At 44.2% G+C, this 10,153-nt stretch overlaps 1 protein-coding gene across 1 annotated transcript; it reads left to right on the forward strand.

Moving 5' to 3' along the window:
- Positions 1 to 1,156: 1,156 nt before the first annotated feature.
- galnt3 (UDP-N-acetyl-alpha-D-galactosamine:polypeptide N-acetylgalactosaminyltransferase 3 (GalNAc-T3)) lies at positions 1,157 to 10,127 on the forward strand. Its single transcript, XM_015966551.3, has 12 exons — positions 1,157 to 1,307; positions 1,714 to 1,979; positions 2,147 to 2,686; positions 3,234 to 3,406; positions 4,518 to 4,667; positions 4,835 to 5,069; positions 5,142 to 5,259; positions 5,370 to 5,570; positions 8,246 to 8,377; positions 8,609 to 8,710; positions 8,795 to 8,947; positions 9,042 to 10,127. Exons 3-12 carry the CDS (start codon positions 2,190 to 2,192, stop codon positions 9,153 to 9,155), a joined length of 1,875 nt encoding a protein of 624 aa, XP_015822037.1. The 5' UTR covers positions 1,157 to 1,307; positions 1,714 to 1,979; positions 2,147 to 2,189; the 3' UTR covers positions 9,156 to 10,127.
- Positions 10,128 to 10,153: the final 26 nt, after the last annotated feature.

Genomic DNA, 10,153 nt, shown 5'->3' on the forward strand with positions numbered 1-10,153 from the left:
CTCAATACACGGACAATAGAACACAGAAAGGAGTGCGAGAAGGAGGCAAATTGAAAATACACAAGAGCAGCAAAAGAAGAAGCAGAAAGTACAATAAAAAGGTCAGCCGTAACAGATCATTGCTTAAGAGAAAACCATATAATGGACTGGGACAGCACACAGATCTAAACCACTGAACAACAAAAATACAAAAGATGGATCAAGGAAGCAATCGAGATAAGGAGACGTGGATGTGGGACCATGAACAGGGACGACGGAGTTTACACGCTGGACCACGCATGGGACTGCATCGTCGGAGAGGGGAGAGCGGGCAGTAGAGGGCGACAACGTCCTCTGCTGCCCGCAGATAAACGGAGAAGGAAGTGACGCGCCACCATCAGCGTCAGCCTGAAGAAGCCGGCAGCCGTCGGCGAAACTGTAGCTACAAAACAGGTAAACAAAACTGTTTCTGTGTTTAAAAAGAACGAAAGCATGGAATTAGAAAGACACAGCAAGAACACACCTAAGATATTTCCTGCATTATTCCACAGAAAATGGTAAGACTACCACTTTTACAGACATGGACGTAATTTATGGGGGGGGGGGGGGGGGGGGGGGGGCATGTCCCCCCACTTTTTCCAAAGTCAAGGTTTGACCCCTGCACTTTTTACCATCCAAAAACAATATTACGCTATATTAAATTGACACTGGTTAAGCACTAGGACCAAGCGGAAAACAACAGTTTGTGTTGAAGCCTGTTCCCCATTAGAGCATACTGTAAAGATCCCCCCCCCCCCCCCCCCCCCCCCACACACACACACACACACACACTTCTAAAGTGATAATTACGTCCATGTTTACAGATTTCTATTCATAAGTCCTGAAAGGGAGAAAGCTCCAGATTGCTGCTTGAAGATGCTTGGTTACCTTAGTGACCATAATCAGTCATTGACAGCAGCTTTAACATTTCTTTTGATTTTCAGTTGCACTTCTTACAGTTTATAGATGCAATATGCATTTTTTTTCTTATAGCCTACATTAACTTTTTATATAGAAACCTCCCAGCTCGTCCTGATTAAGGATGAGCTCACAGCCACGTTACGGGCGCAACTTTGGGGACACAGAGAGCATTTTAATGGCCATAATAAACCGGCCGCCCGCCGCGGAAGCGATGGGGGGACACGGTCCCTACAGATGGAGGAGTCACCGTGCAAGTCAGAGACAGCGAGACGATCGGGCTCCAATAGGCGCACCGCGGGTGGAAGCCGCTTCTGTAAGCTCATTGTGAGCTTCAGCCGAGGACTTTTTCAGGGAAGCCACCGTCGGCGGTGAGTGCAGATCTTTCCACAACTTTCACCATAAAATCGCCCACAAGACGATGACTTGAAATGTAATATTTTCTCAATGCTTAGCCTGTTTTTTTTAAAGGCGCGCGCTCATTAAAGTTAATCTGCGTGAGAGCAGGATGTGCTTCCTCGCGGATCTGATTGGATCAGTGGATACGGCGTTTTAACGCGTTCCTCTGGGTTTTTGTAGCCCAGCAACTGTCCCAGTCAATGACCAGTTGCACAAATCCTGTTAATGACACCGTTACAGCCGCTTCTTCTCCTTAAGCCGAAAATAACTTCTATTTATCGGGGTTTGTCGCGATCATTTGACTGAAGTTTAATGATGAAAAAAAGTCACAACAACAAATTATTTCTAATCTCTAGTGATTTCTGGTTTGTCTTCCAGGTATGACTTGCTTTGGGACGCAGAAGTCCTCAGTGCGCAAGCGCCGCGTTGCGTCACCGCCTTCTACCTGAGAGGAGCACACCTGGGTCCAACAAAACGGAAGTTTAGTGAAGTCAGAGCGAAACTTTCTGTCTCTTCGACCAGCGTTTGATTTTCCTGGAACTGAAGCGGCAAACTAAAAAAAAAAAGCCAAACCAGGATGTCGTTCAGTGGATTTTCAGAAAACTTTTTAAGGGATTGCCAAATGTAATCTTCAACGACTCATGGTACGTTTTTTTCCCCCTTTCTTTAATCTGATGGGATCCAGAGCAGAAGGTGTTTGGATAATGTGCTGTTTTTTTTCTAATGACGCTCATTTTGAGCACATCATGTTCCACGTTTTTCTTAGTATTGCTTTTAAAACCTTATTTTTGTTTCTAAATATGTGTTGCAGCTCAATCTCAGGCCAAATCCTGCCAGGGCTCCTTTAAAAAAGAATGACAGCTCTTCACAGAGTTCTCCGGAGGAAATTACACCCGCTCACATTTTTGGCGGTGGCCCTGGTGTTTGTGACATTTTTGTTTTTCATACAATGGGAAGTTGGGATCCAGAGCCAACAGGATGACCCTTGGCTGAAGGAGATGGCAGTGAAGCGGGACACCGTGTTTGGGATGGTGATGGGAGCTGTCAATAATTTAAGGGATGCAGTGCCAAAGATGCAGATCAAAGCTCCGGTACGGCAGCAGGGCGAAGCAGGCAGGGCCTCCTGTCTGCCGGGTCACTACTCAGCTGCCGAGCTCAGACCGGCTCTGGAGAGGCCGTCCCAGAACCCCTTTTCTCCTGGAGCTGCTGGGAAGCCTTTTCACACGGACTCCCTGAGCCCAGAAGAGAAGAATGAAAAGGACAGGGGGGAAAAGAAGCACTGCTTTAACGTTTACGCAAGCGACCGCATCTCTTTAAGCAGAGACCTGGGGGCAGATACAAGACCACCAGAGTACGTGACCTTAATGCTTTCTAAATCTACATTAATCTGTACTCACACAAACCCATCCAGTTCATTGTTGCACAGAGTACAGAAAAGTTTCTGCGTTGTTGTAATGTAGATAAGGTAATATGACATGACAGCCTAACACAAACAAATTTCTCAGATTTGCTTTTTTGTAACCGAATGAAAAGTCTGTGAGAAACCGCAGAGATGATTATGCTGACTGAGACTTTGTTTCAGCACGCCTGCTGAATCACTGCGCCTAGATTCAGACACAAACGCTGATTTCTGACATCTGAGCACATCAAAACCTGGCATGACTTTTTATTTTAACGAGTTCAATACAATGCCCGTCCACGTTCTGGGCTGAACTGCTAAATCTGCTCTAGTCGCAACATGGCAGGTATTTCAAACGCTGCCACACATGCAGTGTCACAGCTGTAATGGACTCCCCCGCAGACGAGAGCCTGCTGATGTAATAACATGACTAGTACACCTCTGAGAAACCACTCAAGTTAGTCAGAACTTTGTTTGTTGTTTGTTCTTTTCGATGCAGATGCGTCGCGCAAACCTTCAAGAGATGCCCCCCCTTGCCCACCACCAGTGTGATTATTGTGTTTCACAATGAAGCTTGGAGCACTCTGCTTAGGACGGTGTACAGTGTCCTCCACACCTCCCCCGCCATTCTCCTCAAGGAGATCATTCTTGTGGATGATGCCAGCGTGGACGGTAAGAAACGATATCCGATATCGCTGGCCGATGTTGGCTTTAAAACGTAATGTCAGAAATATCTGTATCAGCATTTTTCTCTTTTAATGAGCCAACTTTTACATACTAAGCATCAGAGGTGTGGGCTCGAGTCACATGACTTGGACTCGAGTCATTATTTTAATGACTTCTGACTTGACTTGATAAAATCTATAAAGACTTACAACTTGACTCGGACTTGAACGCCAATAACTTGCGACTTGAATCGACTCGCATCTGTTGACTTGATGATGACTTGAGCATAATTGATATTTTAGCGCAAAAGTAGCACGACAAGGACAAAAATCATAAATCATTCTTGGTTCTGGGTTTGATTTACTGCTAAATGCAGCAGCGCTTTGTTTATCATCCATTTCAGTCGCACTTCCTGCTTGTTTGAGCAAATCAATGAAGCTTTAAGAAGCTTTAATTTTGGAAATTATTTATTATCATTGTCATTAAATAGAAGTTGGACAGATGACTTGAATATGACTTGAAAATTCAAAGTTAAGGACTTGGACTTCCACATCATTGACTTTGGATTTGACTTGGACTTGACTCGAGACTTGACTGGAAAGACTTGTTACTTGCTTGTGACTTGCAAAGCAGTGACTTGGTCGCACCTCTGCTATGCACATATATGAGATACATCAAAGTCTACAACTATTTCTACTCTCACTCAGAATGTCAAAATATGACGGATCTGAGGTTTTGAGATATTTTTGTTTATGTGGCACAACTGGTCGAACTTGCATAGATGTTTAAAGTTTAGGTGTGCATGGTGTTAGTTTCCTAAAACGAGGTCCAAAAAAATGTCCAAAGACTTATCAAGCATCCCTAGACAGAAATCAGTGGGGTCCTTTGAGGGCATTTGGCTTTCTTTTGAGTTTGTTGGGTGGACTCCATCAGTGTTGTCTAAAGTTAATGACCTTGGACCTGCACAGGTTCATGCATGCAGCATTTGGAAGGGAGCAATAAATGCATAAGAAAACTAGGTTTTAGGGAACGCTGTCACTTTAAAATCAGCTATTTGTAAGGAGTGTGTGCCACGAATGAAACCATACACAGTGATGTCTGATTAATGTGTTTTCAGATGTCCTGAAGGATGAGCTGGATGAGTATTTGAAGAGGCTGGGCATTGTCCGAGTGGTCCGCCAGCGAGAAAGGAAAGGCCTCATAACCGCTCGGCTGCTGGGTGCCTCTGTGGCCACCGGTGACACGCTCACATTTCTTGACGCCCATTGTTAGTCCACGCCTCTGACATTACTCACTCATTTAAAATATTTCACACGCCCTCTGATGCACACACCCACATCCTTACTAAATGTTTGCTCTTTTCTAAACGCCTTGACACAATACAAGTTATTAAGGATCCTGTTGTGACGGTGTCCTGTGCCTGTGTGCCAACAGGTGAATGCTTTCATGGATGGTTGGAGCCTCTGTTGGCGAGGATAGCTGAGAACTACACTGCCGTAGTGAGCCCTGATATCACCACCATTGATCTCAACACATTTGAGTTCATAAAACCGTCCCCGTTTGGACAGAATCACAACCGAGGGAACTTTGATTGGGCTCTTTCTTTTGGCTGGGAGAGTTTACCGGATCACGAGAAACAAAGGAGGAAGGATGAAACGTATCCCATTAGGTTTGCATCAGTGTCACTGCAAATAAAGGTTTCACTGAACCTTTAAACTAACCAAATGTGTTGATTTAACAGGACTCCCGCATTTGCTGGCGGCCTGTTTTCCATCTCCAAAGGCTATTTCTACCACATTGGAAGCTACGACGAAGAAATGGAAATCTGGGGTGGTGAAAATATTGAAATGTCATTCCGGGTAAGATGCCACAGAGTTGCCAAACCTTTTCTCTTTTCGTTTTAATGGGTGTGGTGTAAGGCATGTCTTCCTCTATTGGCTTTAACCCAGCTTTTCTTTTCAACCCGCAGGTGTGGCAGTGTGGCGGACAGCTGGAGATCATCCCTTGCTCCATTGTCGGCCACGTTTTCCGCACCAAAAGCCCCCACACCTTCCCCAAAGGCACTCAGGTGATCGCTCGAAACCAGGTACGACTGGCCGAGGTCTGGATGGATGAGTACAAGGAGCTCTTTTACCGACGTAACCAGCAAGCTGCACAGATCGCCAAAGATGTAAGCACTTGTTTCAGCTCTAATTAGTTTCTCAAACTGAATTAGCTGAATTTACTTATTCTGAAGGAGCAGAGAATTGCTTCAGGGCATGGTCTTTCATTTACTCACGGCTGTAAATAAGTGTTTTGAAGGCTACTTGTTATCCTGTCTTTAGACAAGCTTGAACAAATCCAACCCCTGTCCCTGAATTGCACACAACAAGCATTAGGTCTGATTATAAGTTACTTAACATGCTCTGCAGGGAGACGCACACGTGCTCCAGGAGAACTATTTACCATTCTCCACATATCTCAGCAGGAATTAAACACATCCTTCAAAACCAGGAGACCTAGATCAGCTATCAAAGGCCTGAACGCTATTAACTGACAAAGAAAAGCTCTAAAGGGGGTCAGCTTTGGTACGTGACAGCCTCTCGGCGTTTGCCAACGTGCGGTCTCATAAGGGTCATAAACATTCCCCTCATGGCTGAGCTTCTCAGATGAAGCCAGCCCCTGTCCTGCTATTTCAGACAGACACGCTGCCATCCACAGATTCTGCTGTCAGGGCCGTCGGTGCTCATTGGTGTTAGCAGAATTTCTCCTCATTATAGTAATTAAGGGCTCTCGGGAGCATAAGGTGGCTCCAGATCATTTAAAATGTGCTTTTGCACTTCAGCTTTAAAAGAATCGGTGATCAAAGTCTTGTGTAGTCAGTTACACAAATGAGTCATTGTAGCGCTGGAACAGAGAGCGGTACCCGGAGAAACAGTTGACAACTCTGCTCGTTTTAAAACTAAAAGTTAATTATTTTCCCTCTGTGTTTGCTTCTTTTATTTCTCTGTGATGAAATGGCACCGGCGCGACGGTGGCACAGGAGTTAAGTGCTCGCCCCGTGGTCGGAAGGTTGCAGCTTCGAGCCCCGCTCAGTCTGTTGCTGTCGTTGTGTCCTTGGGCAAGACACTCAACCCCTTGCCTGCTGGTGGTGGTCGGAGGGGCCGGTGGTGCCTGTGTGCGGCAGACTTGCCTCTGTCAGTGTGCCCCGGGGCAGCTGTGGCTACAGTGTAGCTCATCACCAGCAGGGTGTGAATGTGTGTGTGAATGGGTGAATGACTGATTGTGTTGTACAGCGCCTTGGGGGGTTCCAGGACTCTAGAAGGAGCTAAATCAAGTACAGGCCATTTAATGTCCACTTGTTAAAAATGTGGCTTAAATAAAACAGTATTTTTTTTTATTAGATTAAGAATTAAAAAATGAATGACATGTCCCAAAAAAGCCTAACTTATTTGTTGCATCATCTCAGTTTCTATCTTAATGTCTTTTGGGAATAATTCTCCAAAAATGTTTTGGTTGAATAGAAACTCCATTAACAACTGTGTTGAACTTTATGGGTTAGTTTAACGCTTTTGTAGCCTGGCAAGCCATCCTATATGTGTAAATATATAGTCCCACCATGACCCATAGACAGAGCTCAGTTGAAATCTACCGTTGTTTTTCAAACGGTCTCTGCACACAGCACTAGGACCAATCGGAGAACGAAAAATGTAGAGATGGAAATCAGTCAATGGGGTAGTCCTCTATACACTGTCAAAGAGTATGGCATTCATCCCTTTTCAAAATAAAAGACTTAGGAAATGGCCAAGTGTATTTTGTCCAAAGTTGATGCCAGGACTGTTTCAGACAAGCGCCGTTCCTGAATCGACTCCATCTTTGTTGTTTTGGTTGGTCACAGCTCTGATGTGATGGTGCTAAGCCAGCTCAACATCTCTCTACAAACAGAGCTCCGTGATTGGCCCGGTCTCAGGCCCTGTCCACACGTAGCCGGGGATCTGCCAAAACGTAGATATTTTTTTACGTTTTGGCCTGTCATCCACACGAAAACGGAGTTTTTTCACACGAAAACAGGTCTTTTAAAAACTCCGGCCAAAGTGAAGATCTGCGTTTTCTCCGTTTCGGGTGTCTGCGTGTGGACAGACAAAACCGGAGTTTTAAGGTCCACAACGTCACTTTCCGTGACAAAAAAATGCTGACATCACGTGTGCGACCTGTGTTTACACTAGTCGACAGCATGGATGCCCTCAGAGCTGCGCTCGCTTTATCAATTGTCCAAGCGCTTTTTGCTTGTTTGTTTTTGCAAGCGGAACTACTGCTCCTTGCGGAAGACCACAGACGAAGGATGAGGTTAAGAACGGGGGAAGTACTGCCGCCTACAGGTCTGGCATGTCCTTAACAACGTATTTATCCGGGTACGTGTGGACAGAGTTTTTTCTTTTAAAACGAGGTGGTGTGGATGCAAGTTTTTGGAGGGGCGGATATTCGTTTTAAAAAAAAACCCCGGCTACATGTGGACTAGGCCTAAGACTACGCCGAGCCAATGGCAGACCTGCTGAGGCTACAATGGAGCACGGCTAGACCAACCTGCCGAAAAAACCATTGGCTACGGTTTGTCTAGATTTCTAGGCCAACATTTTGTTGAACACGTGTTTTACTCAACAAAGTCAACACATGAGCACTTGTTGAAAACCTTGTTTGTGAGATCTTAAATTTTCTAAAATATGCTTTTCCATTTTTTGAGGACATACATTTTGGAGTTTTAATTAACTGTAGAAGTTTAGAACACAAATATTTTCATATCGAGTATCATTTTTCACCGTGTAACCAACACATTAGTGCTAACGTGGATGGTCTTGCTCTTTCCAGGGAGCTTTTGGTGACATCTCCAAACGCACAGACCTCCGAGAGCGGCTGCAGTGCAAAAACTTCTCGTGGTATTTGAATAACGTTTATCCAGAAGTCTTCATGCCTGATCTCAACCCAGTCCACTTTGGCTCGGTAAGATCATACGCGTACCAACATCCCTCCTCTTTCCAAACCCCTCAGCTCTGTCTAGTCGCCGCGGGTTTCCACTTGGGACCTCCTGAGGGTGCAAGGCTGTTCCAATTTAACACCACTGAAAGCACTTCAGGGGCTCAAGTTGTTTGAACAGCTTGGGCTGGATGTTAGTTTTTCATTTTGTTTCCTCTTACCACTCTCTGCTTCCCTTCTCTCTCTCTCTCTCTGTAGGTTAAAAATGTGGGCAGAGACTCATGCCTGGATGCTGGCGAGAGCAACGAGGGTGGGAAACCGCTGATTATGTACCCATGTCATGGACTAGGAGGAAATCAGGTCAGCCTATCGCCTTTGACAAAACCCCTTGGTTTACTTTCACCTCATCATTTGATTCCATTTGTAATGTTTCCAATCCTTCAGTATTTTGAGTACTCCACACGTCACGAGATTAGACACAACATTCAGAAGGAGCTGTGTTTGCACGGCTCGGACGCGGCTGTGAGCTTGGAGGACTGCCAGTATAAAGGCAGGAATACGTTCGTAGGTGCAGAACAGAAATGGGGATTGAAGGATGTGAGTTATTTTCCCATTTCCTGTGAGCTAATTTTATGATTTCAGATGCCTAGATTATCAATATTTTCATTTTGTTTACTTCTTTTCCTTCCAGAACCAGTTACTTCATTTGATAGGATGGAACTTGTGTCTGAGTGCTCGCCATGAGCACCCCTCTTTGACTCACTGCAACCCCTCCGACAAATACCAGCACTGGACCTTCATCTGAGTGTGCGAAGCACGTCTTCACGAAAATCTACTTTGTATACACGAGCGTACGAGGACATGCGTATTCCAATATGCATGCAGGGGTTTTTTAGATTAATAACCACATAGATTTTTTTATTTATTTTTATACGTAACTACTGCTGCTTGGAAACCGGTCTTTGGAAGAAACCGTCGTGTGCCCCTGCTGCAAGGAAGCACACAGTTCTTGTAGAAATTAAGATGCACATCAAAACAAGTGCCTCTTTTTTGTTTTAGATGTCTTCTTTCCTTTGAGTCAAAAAATAATGCAGTATCAGTTATTTCAAACCCATTTAATGAGAATTTGATATGAATTTTATGGAAAATGCCAAAAGAACAAGAGACGCACCAAAAACACAAATATTAGGATACGTGTGCTTTTTTTTTCTTTGTCAGTATAACATGTTTTATTTGGGACCATCCAGTGTTTAGGATGTTTTATTTATGGTTTGGGGAATGGACGTGGCAGAGGTTGGGTGATTTCAGATTTCGGATCAAACTGTTCAAATACATTAATTTTTAGGTTATTTTAAAAAGTCTCGGGAGAACAGAATGGATCGTTTTTGTCGGTTTGGATTAAAATGTTGAGGTGCTGGTGTCTAACCCAAATTTAATAAGAAAATAAGAAAAAGAACTCAACATCTTTAAGTATAATTGAAACCTCTACCTTTCTGTGTTTAGATAATAAAAAAATAATACTTTTAAAGTTTATTCCATCCAAGTATCTCATCAAACACCTCAAACTCTCTCTGTGTGCATCTTGGCACGAGTCAACAAATGAATTTCTGGTGCAGGCACTAGTGATTAGATGGCTGTGAAATGTTCTTTGTGTGTATTCTTTATGACTGGCTGGAGATCAGATTCAATGAATGTGTTTGCTTTTCTCAATGGAAACCATTTTGTTAGAATGCCATGATTCTGAGATGCTGAGTCCAATAAATTCTCTTGAGTTTCATCTTTGTCTTACATTTACTCCTGTGA

This window comes from Nothobranchius furzeri, chromosome 14 (genome assembly GCF_043380555.1).
Source record: "Nothobranchius furzeri strain GRZ-AD chromosome 14, NfurGRZ-RIMD1, whole genome shotgun sequence".
In the NCBI taxonomy this organism is placed as follows: Eukaryota; Metazoa; Chordata; class Actinopteri; order Cyprinodontiformes; family Nothobranchiidae; genus Nothobranchius; species Nothobranchius furzeri.